The sequence below is a fragment of the Lepus europaeus genome, chromosome 8 (genome assembly GCF_033115175.1).
Source record: "Lepus europaeus isolate LE1 chromosome 8, mLepTim1.pri, whole genome shotgun sequence".
NCBI classification, from domain to species: domain Eukaryota; kingdom Metazoa; phylum Chordata; class Mammalia; order Lagomorpha; family Leporidae; genus Lepus; species Lepus europaeus.
In genome coordinates this window covers 74,655,372-74,677,037 of record NC_084834.1, presented here as the reverse complement: position 1 = coordinate 74,677,037, position 21,666 = coordinate 74,655,372, and the positions used below count along the sequence as shown (strand labels likewise).

The window sequence follows — 21,666 nt, the reverse complement described above, 5'->3', positions numbered from 1 at the left end:
GTGATTTCCTAAATTTTCTCCTTATTGGAATTACCAATGCCAGGGCCAGTGCTGTGGCACAGTGGGTTAAAGCCCTGGCCTGAAGTGCTGGCATCCCATATGGGTGCCGGTTCAAGACCCAGCTGTTCCTCTTCCCATCCAGCTCTCTGCTATGGCCTGGGAAAGCAGCAGAAGATGGCCCAAGCCCTTGGGCCCCTGCACCCATGTGGGAGACCTGGAAGAATCTCCTGGCTCCTAGCTTCAGATCGGCGCAGCTCCAGCCGTTGCAGCCATCTGGGGAGTGGGCCAGTGGATGGAAGACCTCTGTCTCTCTCTACCTCTCCGTAACTCTTTCAAATAAAAAAAAAAAAAAATACCAATGCCTAGGTCTCACCCTGAGAGATTATAACTCAATTATCCTATAAGATATTCAAATGTGCAGACCGGTTTGGGAACAATTCATGATACACAGCTGTGGTTCCAATGTAGCTTCCGCAAAAGAATGCAGTTTCTTTCCATCAGTCAAGGAGTCCAAAGTCTGAGAAAGAGATGAGATCTTTGTAGTTTCACAATAACATGTTAACTTATTTCTTAGAATTTTTATACCTATCCATCAAGAAGCATCTTAGTAGGTTATCTATTTTGTTTCAAGAACTCTTGATCACTTCGCCATTACCATCTTTTTTCATGGGGTCAAACACTCTGATTAACATTCTATCCTTTGATTGTGGTAACCCTGCCCACTTTATCTCTAATAGTTGTATGTCTCTACCACTTTGGGATTCTATCCCTGCCACTGAGATGAGGAAACCCAATTTCACCACAGTATTCATCACCATGTCTGGCAAACAAAGATTGCTATTTCAGAGTTCTTTGGGAATGCTGATGCTCCCGTCATTATTGCATTCCTAAGTGACTTGAAAATTGAGGATGGCTAAGAGTCTTTGTATTTCAGGAAATTTCTGGCATTTGGACCATTTCACTTCTACACTATTACCGAGACCAAGCCTCATCCTAGCAAACTATTAATGCCAACATAATACATCTTGATTCTTGGGTGAGTATATTTATGCCAATAAATCTGCCTTGATTTTATTTTGTATTTACTCTTCCTTGGTAATAACACCCTTAGAACTCACTTCCATAGATACTTGCCGGGTTCCTGCTGATTAAATTGTCAAGATCTCTTTCTCTTTTTAAAAGGTTTATTTATTTGAGAGGCAGAGTTACAGACAGAGAGAAGAACAAAGAGGTCTTCTATCTATTGGATCACTCCCCAAATGGCCACAATGGCCAGAGCTGAGCTGATCCAAAGCCAGGAGCTTGGAGCTTCTTCTGGGTCTCCCACACGGGTGCAAGGGCCCAAGCACTTGGGCCATCTTTTACTGCTTTTCGCAGGCCATAGCAGAGAGCTGGGTTGGAAGTGGAGCAGCCAGGACTGGAACTGGCACCCATGTGAGATGCCAGCACTGCAGGTGGCAGCTTTACCTACTATGTCACAGTGCCAGCCCTGGCAAAGTCTTTTAATTCTTGTGTATGCTGTCTCCTTCCAGAGCAGGCTTCATACTTTCTTAACCAAGTTGTTTGGGAATTTAACTGGAGGCATTGGGAGACGGGAAGTTGAGGAAAGGTCTTCCTTTGCCGTTGGTTCACCCTCCAACGGCTGCTGCAGCCGGCGCGCTGCGGCTGGCTCACCACGCTGATCCGAAGCCAGGAGCCAGGTGCTTCTCCTGGTCTCCCATGGGGTGCAGGGCCCAAGGACTTGGGCCATCCTCCACTGCACTCCCAGGCCACAGCAGAGAGCTGGCCTGGAAGAGGGGCAACCGGGACAGAATCTGGAGCCCCGACCGGGACTAGAACCTGGTGTGCCGGTGCCGCAAGGTGGAGGATTAGCCTGTTGAGCCACGGCGCCAGCCCTGTATTAGCTTTTGAGGAGGAAAGTGGTCACCAAGGCCCTCCATGTAGAGGCTGATCCTCTGAGAACAAGGGAGGTTGAGGGGAATATGGAGGTTCAAAGTTCTAATTCTTGTCCTGTCTATGCTTTAACCTTAGAATGATTAACTGGAAAAATTAGGCATTTAATTGGTACGATAAATCTGTGTAGCAGTTTCAAAAACATAAGAAACTCCTTCAAAACTGCAGCAGAGGAGTGATGCTCCATATGCATTTTTAAAAAGATTTATTTATTTGAAAGAGTTACATAGAGATTTCAAGAAAGAGAGGTAGAGAGAGAGAGAGAGAGAGGGGTCTTCTATCTGCTGGTTCACTCCCCAATTGGCCACAACAGCTGGCGCTGCACCGATCTGAAGCCAGGAGGCAGGAGTCTCCTCCAGCTCTCCCATGTGGGTGCAGGGACCCAAGGACTTAGGTCATCTTCTACTGCATTCACAGGCCATAGCAGAGAGCAGGATTGGAAGTGGAGCAGCCAGGACTCAAACCAGCACCCATACAGGATGCCGGCACTGCAGGGAGCGGCTTTACCCGCTATGGCACAGCTCTGGCCCCTCCATATGCATAGTTTTTGTTTTTCTTGTGGCCATTCTGTCTAGGTCAGGCAGATCCACAATTTTCATAATTACTACTATTACCATAGTGATACATTCTTCCCACCTTCACCCCATCCCATGCTATTATGGTGATACAACATGGATGTTGTCCCCCAGGGTTCATGTGTTGGATGCCTGTGGAACATTTAAGAGGTGAAGCCTAGTGGGAGGTGATTGAGTCACTGGGGGCATCACTCTTGGAAGAGATTAATGTGGTTCTCATGGGATTCTGGTTAGTTCCCATCAAAGAGTTGTTAACAAAAGAGCAAGACTGGCTCTTTCCTGGTCTCTGGCTTTGGAGACTAGCTTTAGGAGGGCACGATTTTCATCACTAGTCAACCTGACTAGAGATTCTGGAGGGTCTCCCAGACCTTTTACTTACTCCATTGCTCTGGCTGTCTTGTGGAGTGGAGATAGGCAGAGAGCCAGTCTAGCTCGCATGCTGAGAACCTCCATCTATTTTTTCTGGGACAGTACGCTGAAGTGTTCAAGGTTGTGTGCCTTCTTCCAGTGCAGCAGTCCAGCCAGTTGCAGAAATCTGTGTGCTGTATGCAGGCCTCCATGGAGGATGGTGGGGCACTGGCTACGAGGGGCAAGGTGGGTGATGCGTCCCAGTTCAGAGAATCTGTAGAACGAGGCGTGCTGTGGAGTTCATTCACAGGCCTCGTGGTGGAGTCCCACAAGCCAGTTACCAGGATCCATGGCCATCTGTTGGGAATTAAGTACTAGCTGCTGATGTGCCTCAGCCCTTTATCCCAGCATCTAACTATTCCCAGAATATTCAGTCATGAGATTCCCTGAATGTTTAGTTTAGTTTTTTTTTTTAAGATTTATTTGTTTGAAAGGCAGAGTTACAGAAAGGGAGAGGTAGAGAGAGGAGAGGTCTTCCATCCACTGGTTCACTCCCCAAATGGCCACAATGGCTAGAGATGGGCTGATCTGAAGCCAGGAGCCAGGAGCTTCTTCCAGGTCTCCCATGCAGGTACAGGGCCCTAGGACTTGGGCCATCTTCCACTGCTTCCCTGGCCATAGCAGAGAGCTTGATTGGATATACAGCAGCTGGGACTCAAAGTGCTACCCATAAAGGATGTTGGCACTACAGGCAGTGACTTTAACCTCTAAGCCACAGCGCTGGCCCCTCCCTGAATGTTTTGCATGCAGTAAAACAGCAGTGGTCTCCTTGGGCAGCATCAAACAAGCTTAAGGAAACTAGCCATTCCCTTCACTCTTTCCCCCTGCAAGAATTCCTAGGCCACGGAGGCCTCTTTTGGTTCTGAGCTGTGCTGCCTTGGGGAGGACAATGTGAGTCAAGTAAACTGTTCTTACCCTCTTCAATGCATCCATTATTGGAGTTTTTGTTCTACCTAGGTGGTGAAACCTTTGAGTTGGAGTCCAAGCTCCATTAAAGATAATCATCTTGTCTGTGAGTGGTTGTTATCATCAGTATTTCTGAAACCCTTTGAGGGCTGGGAGTTCGTATTCCACCATCCTGATGTCAGTTAGGGTGAAAATGCTGCTCTGAGTTTACTAACTCAAAGGTGAACACATCTTACTTTATTTATTAATTTATTCTAAACACAACAGTAGCATAACAAAGCATTAGTCAGATTCTTGTTTTCTTTAATGTTTTTCAATGCTTAGAGAAGACTAATTTCAGACTTCTGAGGTAAATGAGAATGTGCCCTATTGTTTTATTATTTTACTACTTAATGATAATATGTGCAGATTACAGTGAGCACAGAATTTCTAAGGGAAAAAATATGGCTTCTAAAAAAAGAAAAACTTCCAAAATCTATAGAATTAAGCCTTTAATTATGCATATTCATGTCTTTATATTTACTTTTAAAAAATGTTTTATTTATTTATTTGATAAGCAGAGTTAGAGAGAGGGGGAGTTATCATCTGCTGGTTCACTCCCCAAATGGCTGTAATGGCCAGGGCTTGGCCAGGCCAAAGCCAGGAGCTTCTTCTGGGTCTCTTGCATGGATTGCAAGGGCCCAAGCACTTGGGTCATCTTCCACTGCTTTCTCAGGCACATTAGCAGGGAGCAGGATCAGAAGAGGAGCAGCTGGGTTTGAACCAGTGCCCAAATGGGATGCTGGTGTTATAAGCAGCAGCTTCACCCACTAATACTGCAACACTGAGCCCTATATTTGCTTTTAATCATAACCTTTTTTCTAGTCAATGATTCCATCAGTGAACAATCAATATACACTCATGGAATTATAGAGTATAAAGGTTCTTTCAAAGCTTATTCTAGGGGCAGCTGTTATGGTGTGGTAGGTTAAGCTACTGCCTGTGAAGCTGTGAGCATGGGTTCAGGTCCTGACTGCTCTGCTTCTGATCCAGCTTCCTGCTAATGTGCCTGGCAGAGCAGTGGAACATGGTCTAAATACTTGGGCCTTTGTCACCCACATGGGAGAGCAGGATGGAGTTCCTGGCTCCTGGCTTCTGCGTGGCCCAGCTCTGGCCACTGCAACCATTTGGGGAGTGAACCAGCAGATGGAAGATCTCTTAACTCTGCCTTTATAAATAAAATCTTAAAAAAAAAAAAAAGCAACTGGTTCTATTTTCTTAGGTCTAAGAATTTTACACAGGGAATTCTATAGACTGCTTTTTTTTTTTTTTTTTGGGTAATATAAAGTACTAGGGAAGATAACTGAAAAATAGTTTAATTATTGACTTATAATAATTAACAAATAACAAAACTCCAGTTTTGTTTTTGCAATTTGACTTTTATTTCCAGTTTTCTGTACTTCCTCTTAAAGCTGTGGGCAATGCAAAGCAGTTCAAATGAAGTTCCCTCCAATAAAGAGGAAGTATAATGTAAGAATGCTGAACACCAAAGTCAAAATACTCATTTTAAAATGAGTTTCTTGGTCCCTTAAAAAAATATTTGAGCAGGGTGGTGTTTGACCTAGCTGTTGGAATGCCCACATCCATAGTGGAGTTGCTTGGAATCAGTTTCCACTCTTGCTCCTCAGTTTAGCTTCCTCATAATACAGACTCTGTGAAGCTGAAGTGGCTAGGTTCCTGCTATCCATATGATAGATTGTTTTGAGTTCCTGAGTCTCAGTTTCAGTCCTAGCTGAAACTGGGGGCTGTTGTGGACATTTGGAAAATAGGGTGGCAGAGGGGAACTCTCTTTCAATTAAATAAAAAATAACTTTGGAAAAACAAACTGATATAATTATATTTTCACTATGCTTCTATGTAATAATTATCAATTCAGTCTCAAACCCAGCTCAAGGTAAGTCTCTCAATTTTTTAAAACATATTATATTCTCTTTATTTCATCTACTCACCCAATCATGGATCTGTGACTCTTTTTCTCTCTCGTTTCCTTGATCACATGTCCCATTTGTTGGTTTATTCATTTAGGAGGAACATACTCTCCATTAGCTTCTGGGAAAAAATGCATGGAATATGTATTTTCTTGAGCCCTTTCGAGTTTAAAAATTACTTTATTCTAGTTTCACAACTGGTTGATCATTTGGCTTGGTACAAAATTCTAATTTTTCTGTGAAACTTTGAAGCATTATTCCCATGTGCTTAGTTTCTAGAGTTCATGTTGAGAAGACCTGTACATTCACCTTTGTGTGCATGATGAAATCTAATTTTTTTTTCTGTCTAAAAAACTTGTATAAACTTTTCTTTGACTTTGTAGGATATAGTAATGGGGAGAAGGGAGATAAAATTCCAGACAGCTAACACAGAAGGAGCTCCAGAAATCTGCATGGGGTTCCCTTAAACTTTTTACTTGAGGGTACTTCCAAAAGTTCATGGGAAATGGAATTAAAAGATAACTTCATTTTAGTGCAAAAACAATTTGAAATCTATGCATGGGAGGGTGAGGGGGTCTTCCAAAAGTTCATGAAAAATGTGTATTTTAAAAAAACTCTTCATGGGTTTCAAAATCTTTTGGCTTATGCTTTTTTAAAATTTTATTTATTTTTTTATTTTTTAGACAGGCAGAGTTAGACAGTGAGAGAGAGACAGAAAGGTCTTCCTTTTTCCGTTGGTTCACCCCCCAAGTGGCTGCTAAGGCTGGCGCGTTGCGGCTGGCGTGCTGTGTTGATCCAAAGCCAGGAGCCAGGTGCTTCCTCCTGGTCTCCCATGAGGATGCAGGGCCCAAGGACCTGGGCCATCCTCCACTTCACTCACGGGCCACAGCAGAGAGCTGGACTGGAAGAGGAGCAACTGGGACAGAATCTGGTGCCTCGACCGGGACTAGAACCCGGGGTGCCAGCGCCGCAGTCGGAGGATTAGCCTAGTGAGCCATGGCACTGGCCTGGTTTTTGCTTTAACACGTTTTAATTCATTTTCTGAATTCCCCTTGTACTCATAACAATCTTAATTAGGTATTCAATAGTCTATGTGATTAGTATCGAAGCACTAGTTCAACCACTATAAAAAACAAATTATGTCTTTTACGGAGAGTTTAAATGTAAGAAATGCCAGTGAGACCTGAATTTTGAATACTATGTCACAAGGTGGTAAGGAAGCCTGTCATTCCTTTTTTAGAACGTTATCTTCAGACACTCTCTCTGTTTTATGTACTGCCAAGAAGGCAAGGTTGTGAAAATGAAATCCAAATTAAAAATATATGTAAAAACAAGATTTAAATTTTAAAGGGAATCTAAGAAAATATCCCTGATAAATGTACAATAATTGTACATTTGGCACTTGAGAATTTTTCTGTTATACTTCTAAATTGAGGTATTAGTTTAATTCCTTAAGAAAAAGCTGTCTGGAGGCCTTAACAATATCATTCAACACAGCATGTTTTGCCTCTTCAGGATGACAAAGTGTCTAAGAAACATGTATTTTATTAAACTTATTTTCTTAACTTTTCTTCCCCACTTACAACCTACCGCTACCTCAAACAGCTTCCCAGTGGTATTTCTATATGTGATGAGCAGATATTTAGACAGCCAACAGTTCAGATAACAAGGATGCTTGCTGAGTTGCATTACTTTCTAGATAAAGATGCTCCAGTTCCTTCTTCCCCGACACCAAAAACAAACTCCCAAAGAAAAATTCTAACATAAATGCCAACCTTTTAACTCTGTTCACCTTCTATATTACTCTAGGTCATAGCTATGAATTTACATTCAAATGTACTCATAGAATTTCCACTGTGTTTTTACTTGGACAATTCTGAACAGGTTAAACCGACAGAAGATAATTTTATCTAATTTCTATTACCCCTCTGAACTTTTTGTTTTTGGTAAGAGACATAAAAAATTTAGTTCAGAGAAAGACTGCCTTAAAATTTTTATTCTTCCTTTTCCATTTTAAAATAAAAATGCCAAAGAAAAAGTTAAAAAATAATACCAACTCTCAGTTCCTTGGTATGTGTGGTTGGTTAAGCAAAGAACTGTAACTGACGGTATACACCCCACGGAAGTGGCCACGGCGTCTTTCAGAGATCTTCAGCCCACATGTGACACAATATAGTGGCAAGGAATGATTCAAGAGACTGAGGGTGTCTCCTTTCACCCTCCAATCTTCTTTATACTTAATAAAAGCAAGTAAAAAAAAGGCTTTACATTTTAGCTGAAGGCCTGCTACATAGAGAAAACCCTAAGGCTTTGTTTTTCCATTACCGCGAAGAGTTTTAGTTAATGCAGAAGACATGATCTGCCAGAAGAACGAAAATACCTAAGGCAGGCCTACTAGGGGTCTTGCCTGCGTGCCAAAAACCTCGGAGCAGGGCTGCCGCAAGTTTGCCAAGGGGCAGTTCCTGGTTTAACTTCTTTCTTTCTAGAAAAACACCCGGCCCTTGGGGTGAGGGAGCAGAATCGGGGGCCGCGGGAGCCTGGGTGAGGCTGAAAAAAGGGGTAGAGACCTCAGGGGCGAAACAGCGCCGGCGAGAGAAACTCACTCTTGAAAGACACTGGCCGTTAGCAAGCACCCACAGGCCTTATCAGCACACAGAATCCTTCCCGCTGGCCTCCAGGGCCTCCCAGGCGGAACACGCCCACGGCGCCGGCCTTCAAACGCCAGGCTCCCAGGAAGGCCTCCCCACTCACCCACCAGTTCCCGCGGCGCCGCAGCCCGCCGCGCGCGCACGTGACTCGCCGTGGCCAATCGGCGCCCGGAGACTCGCTTCTCGGCCCGCAGCCCCGCCCGTCGGGGCGACCGAGGCCGCGAGTGCCCGGCGGCCGCTTCCGCTCCCGGCGCAGGCGCAGCAGCTCGGCGTGGGGCTCCGGACAGAAGCGGAAGCCGCACGCCAGGATGGTGCTGGAGAGCGTGGCCCGCATCGTGAAGGTGCAGCTCCCCGCGTATCTGAAGCGGCTCCCGGTCCCGGAAAGCATTACCGGGTTCGCGCGGCTCACAGGTAACCCTGCCGGCAGCCAGGCCCCATCCTCGCACCCTGTCCACGAGGGCGTGGGGAGGGATGGTTATGGAAATCCTGGCTCTGAGGGGCGGAGCGGAGCCTGGCGAGCGGCCCGTCGCCCCGTGACCCGGTGCGCGGAGGGACGCCGCGGCGGCGGTGGATGGCGCGGCCAGCGGCTTTGGGAGGAGCGAGGTCGGTTTTTGCCGAGAAGTTGCTGAGCTGGTCGCCGGCCAGTCTGTTTCGTCTCCTTATCGCTGTCCCCAGCGTCCTTGTTTGTTGTAAGACTGATTAGGTTATCATTGTCCGAGACGTCTTGTTCTGTGACAGGCAGCCTCAGCCCTGCGCTGGGTGTCCCCCTCAGAGCTTTGGGTGCAGGGGACACACACATGTGGCTGTCCTGCTTAGAGAAGTTGTAGCCTCCGGTTCCACAGGGTAGAGCCGACCTGCCGTGGGGGCGTCCGAGGTCCAGTCCTGGGGCCAGTTGAGGTGACGAGTTGGAGGAGAGATGCCTTGGCCGGAACGTATTCGAAGGCTGGTATGACGGGCCCAGAATTAGGAAAGGAAGCTTAATATTTAATATACTTAACGTTCTGTATATAGGGTTCCTCCGATATACAAAGATACTACAATTAGGTATTCGTAGCCAAAGGATGTAAATTGCAGAAGGCAGTCTGTATTTGGAAGGTTCCTTGGGTTGGGAGCGTTACAGTTTGTCTTGTGTGGGATACCTTTGGAAACCATTCTCATTGAGTAGGATGGGGAGGAAACAGGCAAACATGGAACTCCTGTGCCTAGCTGTTGGGAAACTGAAGCAGATTAGAACGTGTGATACTAGACTTAGTAGCTGGGAGATTTTTAGAAAGGTGTCTTGAAGATCCTCACTGTCAACAAATATTTAATCCCTGTTAAAGGCATTAAGAAAACTGATCCAAAACACTTTGCTTTCTCGCTTTATAATTTATAGTAACTTCCACTTTAAAGATGTTAAATATTTAATATACTCAGAAATGACAACTATATTTAACAAGTCTCATTATATTGTGTCTGCAACTTAGTTCTCTGTATCGCTGTTTGTTCAGGAAACATGAATATACTGTAGTAACTGCTGCAGATTGGACAACAGTTGCAGGGTCTCTGGAGTACTGTGGAAGAACTTAAGTCACCCTTTTTGAATTTCCCCTTCAGGATAGATACATTCTGAAGTATACCTAGTGACATTGGACTTTCTTGAATGAGCTACTCGTGGAATCCATAGATAGACTTTTGAAATTAAAAGCCAGTAAGACAACATTTTACCAACTCATCAAAAAGTTTAAGAGGCTGAAAAATATTTCTGTTTTCTTCTATGGAAATTAGAGCAAAAAAAGTTATAGTTCCCAGTATTGTCTATTATTTCCTTCCCTTTTTAGAGCTAGTTTTTTTTTTTTTTTTTTTAAGCAGTGGACTCTCATGATGACTCTGCACTTTTTTTATTTTTTTAAGATTTATTTATTTATTTGAAAGTCAGAGTTACATAGAGAAGGAAAGGCAGAGAGAGAGAGAGATGTCTTCATTCTGCTGGTTCACTCCCCAATTAGCTGCAATGGCCAGAGCTGTGCTGATCTGAAGCCAGGAGCCAGGAGCCTCCCCCGGGTCTCCCACGTGGTTGCAGGGGCCCAAGGACTTGGGCCATCTTTTACTGCTTAACAGAGAGCCATAGCAGAGAGCCGGATAGGAAGTGGAGCAGCCGGGACTTGAACTGGCGCCCAGATGGGATATCAGCACTGCAGGTGGCAGCTTGCGGCTTTACCCACTAAGGCACAGCGCCAGCCCCTGGCTGTTCATTCTCACACACACATTCAGGTCCTTAATTACCATACACTATTTAAATATAATTCTCATCTATCAGAAACAACTTACTTGTCTATTTATGTCATGTTTTCAAGAGTGAACTTTTTAAGATAAATTTCTCCGGCCTCTGGAAGTGTAAGTGTATTCTAATACTTTGACTTTTGAAAAGTCTCTACCTGTTATCTTATAAGCTTTTTTTATTTCATTTATTTATTTGGTTCCTCCAGGTCTCCCACGTGGGTGCAGGGGCCCAAGCACTTGGGCCATCTTCTACTGCTTTCCCAGGCCAAGAGCAGGGAGCTGGATTGGAAGCAGGGCAGCTGGTAGGCTAGAACCAGCACCCATGTTGGGTGGTGGCATCGCAGATGGCGGCTTTACTTGCTGTGCCACAATGCTAGACCCAAATCAGATTTTTTTAAAATAAAATTATTCAGTCTTTCAGAGATAACCTTTATAATATATGTATATATGTTATTAAGTCCAACTCTGTAAACAATCTAATGCTTTCCAAAAAAATTCACTTTGCTGCATTTTTTAAAGTAGATTTACATACAATAATCAGAGCCTCAGTGTTTAGCTGAGTAATGACAAGCAAATACACCCTTGTAGTCTCTACTGAAAATCAAAGGATTCTCCTGCTCCTTTCTAGTCTATTCATCCTCTCTAATGATTTTGATAACATAAAGGTTTTCGAGGTTCATCTAGTAGATCGGTAATTCATTCCTTGTTACTACAGACCAGTATTCTATTCCTTATAATACCATAATTGGTTTATCTATTCTGTTGGAAGACACTGGGTTAGTTCCAGTTTGGGGGCTATTCATATAAAGTGCTTTGGACTTCTTGTACATGTCTTCTTGTAGATGTATGTTTTCCAACTCTGTTCCACTTACAAATTCTTGTTTCAGAATTGGCTCTTTTGGAACAGATAGCACTAACAAACTAACTAACTTGTGTTACTCTGGAAAAGATACTAAAGCCTCAGACACTGATTATGTTTAAGAGTAAAGCCTTGTGGCCAGCACTGCAGCATAGAGGGTAAAGCCGCCACCTGAGATGGTGGCATTCCATATGGATGCTGGTTCGAGTCCTGGCTGCTTCACTTCCGGTCGGCTCCCTGCTAATATACCTGACAAAGCAGCGGAGGATGGCCCAGGTCCTTAGGCCCCAGTTACCCACATGAAGACAGGGAAGAAGCTCCTGGTTCCCGGCTTTAGACCAGCCTAGCTCTGGCTGTTGCAGCCATTTGGAGAGTGAACCAGTGGATGGAAGATCTCTCTGTGTGTCCTTTCCTCTCTCTCTCCTGTAACTCTGCCTTTAAATAAATAAATCTTAAAAAAAAAAAAAAAAACAGCCTTTATGTTTCTCAGAAGCATATTAATTCAAACTGGCAAAATTTCCTAACTACACTGTAGATCTGGAAATTGTTTTTTGACTTTTGAACTGGAAGACTTTTGTTGTTGCTGTTCTATTTTAAAAGCTTATACAGTGGGCGGTGCCGCGGCTCACTAGGCTAATTCTCCGCCTTGTGGCACCGGCACACCGGGTTCTAGTCCCAGTCGGGGCACCAGGTTCTGTCCCGGTTGCCCCTCTTCCAGGCCAGCTCTCTGCTGTGGCCCGGGAATGCAGTGGAGGATGGCCCAAATGTTTGGGCCCTGCACCCCATGGGAGACCAGGATAAGCACCTGGCTCCTGCCTTCGGATAAGCGCGGTGCGCCGGCCTCAAGGGGAAGACCTTTCTCTCTGTCTCTCGCTCTCGCTGTCCACTCTGCCTGTCAAAGAAAAAAAACTTATACAATGGGGCCAGTGCTATGGTGCGGTAGGATAATCCTCTGCCTGTGGTGCCAGCATCCCATATAGGTGCCGGTTCTAAGTCCTGGCTGTACCTTTTCTGATCCAGCTCTCTGCTATGGCCTGGGAAAAAAGTAGAAGATGGCCCAAGCACTTGCTCCCCTGCACCCATGAGGGAGAGCCAGCAGAAGCCCCTGGCTCCTGGCTTCAGATTGCCTCAGCTCAGGCCATTGTGGCCATTAGGGGAGTGAACCAGTGGATGGAGGACCTCTCTTCTCTGTCTCTCCCTCTCTCTCTGTAACTCTACCTCTCAAATAATCTATAAATTAAAAAAAGATCCTTAAAAAAAAAGCCAGTGTAATTAAGTATTGACTAGCCTTTGTAGTAAAAGTATCTTTATTTAAATGTTTTCTTCCATATCGCTATTTCACAATTTACAAATTATTGAAGTATTTATTGAGCACCTACTGTGTGTCAGCCAATGTTCTAGATACCCAGACTGTTTCATAATGATGAATGGAAAAGAGATTTTTTTAGTTGGTCATTAATTTTATTTTATTGGCCCTTCAGTCCTGAATTCAGTTTCTGCTGAGTTTTGAGTGATAATAATAAAGTCATCCATTGAAAATATTCTACTTTCGTTTTTTCAACAGTTGAAAAATAGAAAACATTTCTGCGTCTTAGCTGTAAATGGTACATAAGAAAATAGGATATGAAATTAACAGCAGCCAATTTGTCTATTATTTTTATGGTATTACTATATGTAATCTTTAAAATTTATTTTCATCTTACTCAAAAAGTGGAGAGACAGAAAAAACTTCCATCTATTGCTTTACTTCCAAATGCCTGCAACAGCCAGGGATGGGCCTAGCTGAAGCTAGGAGACTGGAACTAAATCCAGATTTCCATGTGTCTGGCAGTGACCCAACTACGTGCTGACTCCAGGGGTGAGCATTAGCAGGAAGCTGAATCAGAAGTGGAGGACTGGGACTTGAACAGGGCATTCTGATAGAGAATGTGAGTGTCCCAAGTGACAACCATGGTGCCGGATACCCACTCCTATATGTAAGCTTTAGCAGATTTGAAAAGGAAAAAAAAAAAAGAACTGTCCAAATTCTTTATAATATAGTGCCTGATTGATACCTATGTGTTTTTTAAAAAATTTATAATAGATTTTTATAATTGTTTTAATGATTCATTTTCTTATTTGAGAGAGACAGAATTCTTATCCTCTGGTTCACTTCCCAGATGCCTGCCAGGAGCCAGGAATTCAGTCCAGGTTTCTGGTCTGAGTGGCAGGAAACCAGTTACTAGAGCCAAACCACTGCCTGCCACTGTGTTAGCAGGAAGCTGGTATCAAGAGCTAGTAGTGAACGTAGGTCTGATAATGAGACATGCTGTCTCAACTGCTAAGCTGCATGCCTGCCTCTCTTCACGTCTTGATCAGGAGTAGGTTGTCATAGCCAGTTTCACTACATAGGTTGAACCTGCGCTCTTTTAAGTCCAGTTGTTTTTAGTAGGAGATACTTTCTTTGAATTGTTTCTAACCTTTCAGAAAACATGTTAAAATTTCTTTGCTACTCAGGTTGCTTTGAAATATTCCTTTCTGTCTAGATTTTGTTTCTTTGACGATGATGCTGGTTCTTTATTCTACTTTCTTTAGTCTTCTTGCTCATCTGAATAGTGGAACATAGAAGTTCAATATAGATATTAGGAACCTGCTCAGGATTATGTGGTCTGTTTTTTTCTTTTAAACAAGTGATTTTTTTTCCCCCCTTTAAATTAGAAAATGGAAATCTTCACTGATAGAGGAAGAAAGGCTTTTGGAAGTGAAAATTTTTAAGGGAAAAATTAGGAAAACTCAATCCTTTTACATTCAAGTTAGCAAATAAGACACTGAGTGAGTACTTTTTTTTTCTTTTTTTAGATTATTTATTTGAAAAGGTTATATAGAGAGAGAGATCGATCTTTGGTCTGCTGGTTCACTCCCCAAATGGCCACAATGGCCGGAGCTGCGTCAGGTTGAAGCCAGGGTACTGGAACTCTGTCCAGGTCTCCCACAAGATGGCAGGGGCCCAAACTCTTGGGCTATCTTCCTCTGCTTTCCAGGAATCTGGGTCAGAAGTAGAGCAGCCAGGACTTGAATGGGCACTCATATGGCATGCTGGCTTTGCAAGCAGTGGGTTAATCTGCTGCGACACAATGCTGGCCCCTTGTAGTCTTACTTATCTTTCAGAGACCTGTTTAAGTGTCAAGATTTGTTCAGTTTTTGCTCATTTGAGCTAGAGTTAATCACTTTTTCCTCTGCATTCCTTATATATGATTGCCTAGAGTACATTGTACTATAATCCTCTGTGGGTCTGTATTCCATACTAGATGTAAAGCTCCTTTGTGATGGGGAGTTTTCTCTTTTTTTAATTAAATTTTTTTTCACACCCCTATGGAGGGCTGACTTTCTGTAGTCTGCAACAGGGAGGTGCTCTGCTATGGTTGAAATCCAAACCCAGAAGCAGGTCTTCTATGAATAGTTTAATGCCAAGTTCCCCACAAGCATGCATTGTGTGATGGGGTCAGGAAGGCACCCCCCATTCCGGCTGCACCTTGTTTCCCAAGATGAAGGGCTTTCCACACCAGACCCTAGCCCCACGGTGTGGCAGGGGACTGACTGACAGACCAGCTGAGGCTCCTTTGGTGCTGCTGTCCATTCCACTTGGGCAGGATTCTGGCTTAGAGGCATTTAGTCAAAAGTGATAGGGCTTTTTGTATCTTCTGTCCAATCATATCACTTGGCTTATGTCAATGAGATTTTACAGTTTTTGAAGACACTGAAAGTTTTTATTAACGATTTTAAATAGTCTTTCTGAATTTTAACTTAAACTGTTTCAATGGTGAACCATGAACAAAGGTAAGTCAGTCTACCCCTTAAAGGAGTTACCTCAAATGTCAGTTTAATGGAATGCAAACAATTTAGCTGAAATTTATGGAAGTCTTGGTTTATGTAAGTCTCTGTTAAAAGAGATGGGAGTTGACCCTTTTGTTCAGTGAGGCAGGAAACATGTGCATCACTAGTTTCAAGGTGAAATGCAATAATAGCTTTCTTTATAATAGTGCTCTACAGTTTTACTGAGAGTTCCTACTTCAGTCATTTGTTCCTCTAAAAGTCCGATGATGTTGGATGATTTTTTTGTATGTATTTTTTGTATGCCTTGGAAGTTTTTACTCTCAAATCTTTTGAGTGCATAGTTTCTCTTCATTCTTTTGATTTTAGCTTAAAGGTCCTTTTTTAGAAACTTTCTGTGATCCCTTTACCTAGCCTACCTAACAGCCAACCTAGTGCTCTGCAACAGCTTAGTCGTTTGTTCTCCTATACCATCCTGTTTATTTCCTTCATAGGACAGTGTGTGATGATCTTTGTTTGCTTGTGTATTGTCTGGCTCTGCTAAAATGTATCCCCTAAGAGAGCAGGGACCTTACCTAACTGCCTGTCTAATAGTGATGTCCGGAATGGGGTGAGTACGGAGAAAATATTGTTGAACAAATGAATGAATTATTATAATTCCTGCTTTATGGTTAAAATAAACCTGACTCCCACGTGTATGAAAAACTGGATTTATACCAAAGATACACTGGAAACTAGCTGCTTATTGAAATCCTGCCCTGTGCCAGGTATTACATATTGGGTATATGGAGACAAATAAGATAGCAGCAGCTGCACTTGCATGTAACAGTGTCTCTCTACATGGTGGGTCCTTAATAATTATGTAGTAACAAAATTGAAAACACTTAATAAATTAGGAGACTGATCAGATTTGCTTATTCAGAAAATGCTTATTCATTTAATTGAAGATAAAAATAAAAAGGGTAGTGACTGAAAAAGTAAAAGAGGAAACTTGCTGGGGTGATGGAAATAACTTATATTTCATTTTAGGTGGTGTTTACAGGTGTATATACTTTCACAACTCCTCAAACTTACTCAACAAATTGAACTGTAAATTATGCCTCAATGAAAAGGAAATTAAACAAATTACATTATTTAGGGGCTGTAGTGGTGATCAGGTAAGTAAGGTCCCTGTTCGTGTAGATCTTATGTTGTGATTGAGGGATATGATAGGTGACTACAGCCATTAAAGTTTGTGTTTTTCAAGCGATATTAAGGATTTGGGGAGGTATATTTATTGAGTTTGAAAAGTAGGATATAGACTGTACAGTAATGGCCTCATAAAAATTTTATTTGTAAAAAATTATTCATTTACTTGAAAAGGGAGAAAGAAAGAGAAATATCTTCTATCCACTGCTTTCCTTTAGTCCCCAAATGCCCTCAACAACCAGAGCTGAGTCAGGATGAACCAGGAGCCAGAAACTCCATCTGGGTCTACTGCGTGGGTGGCAGGGGCCCAAGCACTGTAGCTATCCTATCATCTGCTACCTCCTAGGATGCATCAGCAGGAAGCTGGATTGGAAGCAGACTAGCTGTGATACAGATGCAGATGGCTTAACTTCTGCCACAATAGCCACTTCCAGTCTCATTGTTTTTAAAGCATTTACAACTTATATTAACATACAACAGCAAAAAAGGAAAAAATAGAAATATAGCAAAATATTACCAACTCTTACTGGTAGGATTATAATTATTCCAAATGTATAATAAATGTTATTTTCTTATGTTGAAACAATAAGAATAAAAATTTGCTGTGTGAAATACATGTCACTTTAAATTATTTCTTATATTTGCAATTTGTAGATAATATTTTCCCTTCAAAGTATTTGAGCTCAACATACATCAGGCAGGTTCATAGAGGGTCTGATGTCATGGCGCAGTGGGTAAAGCCACTGCTTATGACGCCGGCATCCCAATATGGTCGCTAGTTTGTGTCGTGGATGTTCCACTTCTCATCCAGCTCCCAGCTAGTTCAGCTGATAAAGCAACGGAGTATGCCCAAGTGTTTGGGCCCCTGCCACCCATTGTAGGAGACCAGATGAAGCTTCTGGCTCCAGTCTGGCCTAGCTTAAGCTGTTGCTGGGGAGTGAACCAGTGGAAAGAAGATCTCTCCCTGTCTCTCCCTTTCTCTAACTCTGACTTTCATATAAGCAAGTAATTCTTTAAAAAAAGTGAAAATGTTTTCTAAGCCTATAAAATACATCACACATTGAATTTCATTTATATTTATGGTGATTGTAATTCCTGGGGAAAAAATAAATACAAACACAAATATACTTAATGGGAGCAGTGAGATAGGATTTTTAAATAAGATCTGTTTCTAAAAATTTACGTCTCCACCTTCTTATGTGTCAGGTTAGCCCATAAATAAAATAAGGTGACTGTGGGTGAAGCTTGCTTTATTGTGTTACTTATTTATAGTTTCACAGATAAGGTAAATAAGAAATTAATACATGAAGTAAGAGATCAAAATAAGTTCATGGATGAATGTGGACTTGGCTTTTTTTACAACAGCGCTACAGACCCTGACAAGTCTGCACATGTTTAGTTTCAGAATGGCTCCGGTTGCTGCCATTCCTTGGTGTACTCGCACTACTTGGCTACCTTGCAGTTCGACCATTTTTCCCGAAGAAAAAACAACAGAAGGACAGCTTGATTAATCTTAAAATACAAAAGGAAAATCCAAAAGTGGTAAATGAAATCAACATTGAAGATCTGTGCCTAACTAAAGCAGCGTACTGTAGATGTTGGCGTTCTAAGACGGTAAGATGTCCATTTATATGTGCACTAACATTTTGTGCAGCTATATTTGTTTGGCTTGTTAATTCCTCAGTTGTGGGGGTTCTGTGAGATGATTGTTTTCATATTGTTTATAATTCTTCTATGGTATTGAAAGTCCATATTCCTAAGTTAAAGTTTGCATTTTGTGATTGATACTACCTACCTTGGAAGTGATAAAGCTGCAAGGAAGTCTGGAAACTGAAGCTTTCACAATGCTTAAGCACCTGAGCGAGTAACATGTATTTTTAAAAAAAACTTATTTTTTTGAGAGGATATGAAGTTGAATGGAAAAGGGCTGAAGCTGTGGAGTCAATAACTAATGCTCCAATCTGATGCCTGTCACTCGGTCAAGCTGGGCAGGTGGCCAGCTTGGGCTGGAGCAGATTGCTTAATTTTTAATCTCTGATCTCCAGGTTTTTTTTTTTTTTAATCGGCTATGTATCAACATTGCAGATGTTTTTGAGGATTTGGTGAGTTGATCTATGTATAAGGTGCCTTACATAGTATGAGGTAGTAAATGGTAGTTATAATGATAGATGGTTTTTAAGGAGAAAGGAATTCAAAGTGAAGAGTAGTCACGTAGATAGTTGATGGAATCTGTCTTGTACTGCATTGATTACACGTTGAGGTTTTAAGCACAGCATCCTTTGTAATAGCAAGATTTTAAAAACTAAAGATTTGAAAATATGGGAACAATTATAATACAAGTGATGGGATCTTAGAAACCATTACATATCATATTCTTAAAAAATATTTAATGATCTGAGATCCTGATGTCATATAAGAAAAGCATACTATAATATGATCTCAATTTTGAAAAATGAGTACAGTAAATGCATGGGAAAAATAGAACAAAATGTTAATTGCTGTTACATATATCTGGATGGGATATGAGTGAATTTTTAAATTTAGGGTTTACATTCCATTCTTTTTACATGTAAATAAGTTGAGATGTATGCAAAAGTAGAGCAGAATAGAGACTAGGAGCTTTTTTTTTGACTCTTTTTTTAAACCTAGTATAGTCATTCATATGGAGTCATCGAAAGGTTTTATGTTAAAATCTAAACCAAATAATGAATAACTGTTTGGATTGTTAGATTTGCTGGGTATGGGAATGTGGCTTGTTTAGACATAGATTATATCCATTACCTAGAAAAGGTATTTTTTGATAAGTACATGATGTTTTCTTTGTGAGGGCAAAGAAACATTTCTACTTAATGAAACATTTTTAAAATAACACTTGTAATTGTTTTTTTCTTTTTAGTTTCCTGCCTGTGATGGCTCACATAATAAACACAATGAATTGACAGGAGATAATGTGGGTCCACTAATACTGAAGAAGAAAGAAGTATAATAGTATGGAATTAGGATTGGAATCAGTTGTGTGCTGTAAAGTCTTACAATATTTTCTCATCCTTTGTGTGTAGAAAATATGAAATGGTGGTCGTAATTATTACCACTGGTTGAATAATTGTTTCTGCCAGTTTATTTTCTTGCTACACTAGTATTTATATTTGATACTTTATATATTCAGTCATTTATGTAGACGTTAGATTGTCAAACCTCATTCTGACTTCGAGTTAATGTATCTTTCAACAGTAAAATCAACATTTCTGATTTTAATTACCTGAAGAAAATCTAAATTTGGGCAGTGGGTTCAAAGCTGTTTCTTTGAATATCAATATTTCCAACAGAATCTGTACTTTAATAAATTTTTCCGTGTTTTCTGTTAAATATATTATTTTTCATTTTGCTTTGGTTTTTATCATTTGAAGTGTATCTTTTTTCACCTTTTGGTCTCACACAACCTATTCTTTTTAGATTAGGGAACATGTTACCATCAAGAATTATTTGAGTGTTCATTAAGATAAACTCTCCTTTAAAGAGACTGTTGTCTAATTAACATGAATATGCTAATTTCAGAAAAGAAGTAAACTGGATATAAAAATTCCAGTGAGGAACAGTTATTTACATTATAACAGATTTGTTTGCAAAAGGCTTGTTTGTGTCTGTTAGAAAGAAAAAAAAAAATGAGAGGGAGAGAGATTGTGTTTGTGTGTATTTTGAGGCATTTGACTTGGTGACAGCTGGGATGGGGTGGCAGGAACACTTGACAGACTTCTGGACTGCTACATTTTGAAGGTCAGTTAGACAAAAATACACCATATCTGAATTCTCATTGAAATGAAAAATAGTTTTGTTCAAACTTGTATTAATATGAACATTCTGTCTTTAACAATTACATTATCTAAGGAAATAGATAAAAATATTTCCAAAATATACTGGAGAATCTCTTAAAAGTTTAGTACTTTTTTTAGCCTACTAGTAAGAGTCTTTCAGTTCTCACATTAATAGTTATTCTTAAGTCTGTCTAATAAAGGTGTAATCCATTGAGTTAACTGGTTTTTTTTTTTTTTTTATAATTAAGAAGGTGCAGAAGGCAGACATACATACTTAAACATTCCTACAATAATAAAGCTAAAAGTTACTGAGCGTTTCTGTGTATCAGACACTACCCAAGCATGGTGCTTGGATTATTACAAGTAATATAAGGCAGTGCTATTGTGTGATCTTAGCTTTCTCCTGACCAGTAGCTGGAATTTTAAAAGTAGACATAGACATGTGCTTGTGGTTTCTGAGAAGTTTTACAAGGTGTCTGTTTTTTCCTCTCACCACCTGTGAATGGGGAAGAAACAGAATATTGTGACTACTTCTTTGGCTTTGGATTTTTTTTTAAGATTTTTTTTTTTTTTTAATTTATTTGAGAGGAAGAGTTAACAGACAAGAGAGGAGGAGAGGTAGAGACAGGTCTGACATCCACTGGTTCACTGCCCAAATGGCTGCAGTGGCTGGAGCTGGGCCCATCTGAAGCCAGGAGCCTCCTCCGGGTCTTCTGTGTGGGTGCAGGTGCCCAGCACTTGGGCCATCTTTTACTGCTTTCCCAGGCCATTAGTAGGGAGCTAGCTGTATTGGAAGTGGAGCAGCTGGAACTCGAACCGTGCCTTTATGGAATGCCAGTGCCACAGGCGAGGCTTGACCTACTACACCATAGGCACTGGCCCTGGGTATTTTTTCTGAGGCTTTTTCTTTAGCATCCTTAAATGAGCTTCACTGTCAGGTTAACCAATTTGTTTTTTCCACACTTAGTCACACAACTTTAGGAAAAATCCTCATCAAAAGTCTGGATATTCTGTCTGTGGTCATGAGTGCTTTTCTTTTTGTAAAATCATTCAATGCACAGCAATATGTCTTTACACCTGTTTTAGTGGTTTCCCATACTTAAGATTTCACAGTAGGTAAATTTACTAAAAATGTGAAGCAAGATTATGAACTTTTAATTTTGTTAGGTTACAGGACTTAAAAAATTGAAAGTGAATCCACTCATAATTTTAATAGAAAGTATGATGGCCATACTCTCAGAATAAAGTTTTTTTCTCCCACAGCTTTTCAGTTGGAAT

At 41.3% G+C, this 21,666-nt stretch overlaps 1 protein-coding gene and 1 long non-coding RNA gene across 2 annotated transcripts; one reads left to right on the top strand and one right to left on the bottom strand.

The window, feature by feature from the left end:
- Positions 1 to 211: 211 nt before the first annotated feature.
- LOC133766041 (uncharacterized) lies at positions 212 to 8,522 on the bottom strand. Its single transcript, XR_009866640.1, has 3 exons — positions 8,413 to 8,522; positions 5,831 to 5,930; positions 212 to 517 (listed from the first exon to the last, which is right to left on the bottom strand). It is a non-coding gene; the product is annotated as an uncharacterized LOC133766041 (long non-coding RNA).
- Positions 8,523 to 8,704: 182 nt separating this feature from the next.
- On the top strand, positions 8,705 to 19,942 carry CISD2 (CDGSH iron sulfur domain 2). Its single transcript, XM_062199814.1, has 3 exons — positions 8,705 to 8,868; positions 17,976 to 18,190; positions 19,473 to 19,942. The coding sequence occupies exons 1-3, from the start codon at positions 8,766 to 8,768 to the stop codon at positions 19,560 to 19,562; spliced, it is 408 nt and encodes a 135-aa protein (XP_062055798.1). The 5' UTR covers positions 8,705 to 8,765; the 3' UTR covers positions 19,563 to 19,942.
- The last annotated feature ends 1,724 nt before the right edge of the window (positions 19,943 to 21,666 follow it).

Bases quoted from the DNA above. Each gene is read 5' to 3' on its own strand.
- CISD2 (XM_062199814.1), top strand. From the start codon at position 8,766: ATGGTGCTGGAGAGCGTGGCCCGCATCGTGAAGGTGCAGCTCCCCGCG. The intron at 8,869-17,975 runs GTAACCCTGCCG...GCACATGTTTAG, and splicing joins CGGGTTCGCGCGGCTCACAG to TTTCAGAATGGCTCCGGTTG. The intron at 18,191-19,472 runs GTAAGATGTCCA...TTTTCTTTTTAG, and splicing joins GATGTTGGCGTTCTAAGACG to TTTCCTGCCTGTGATGGCTC.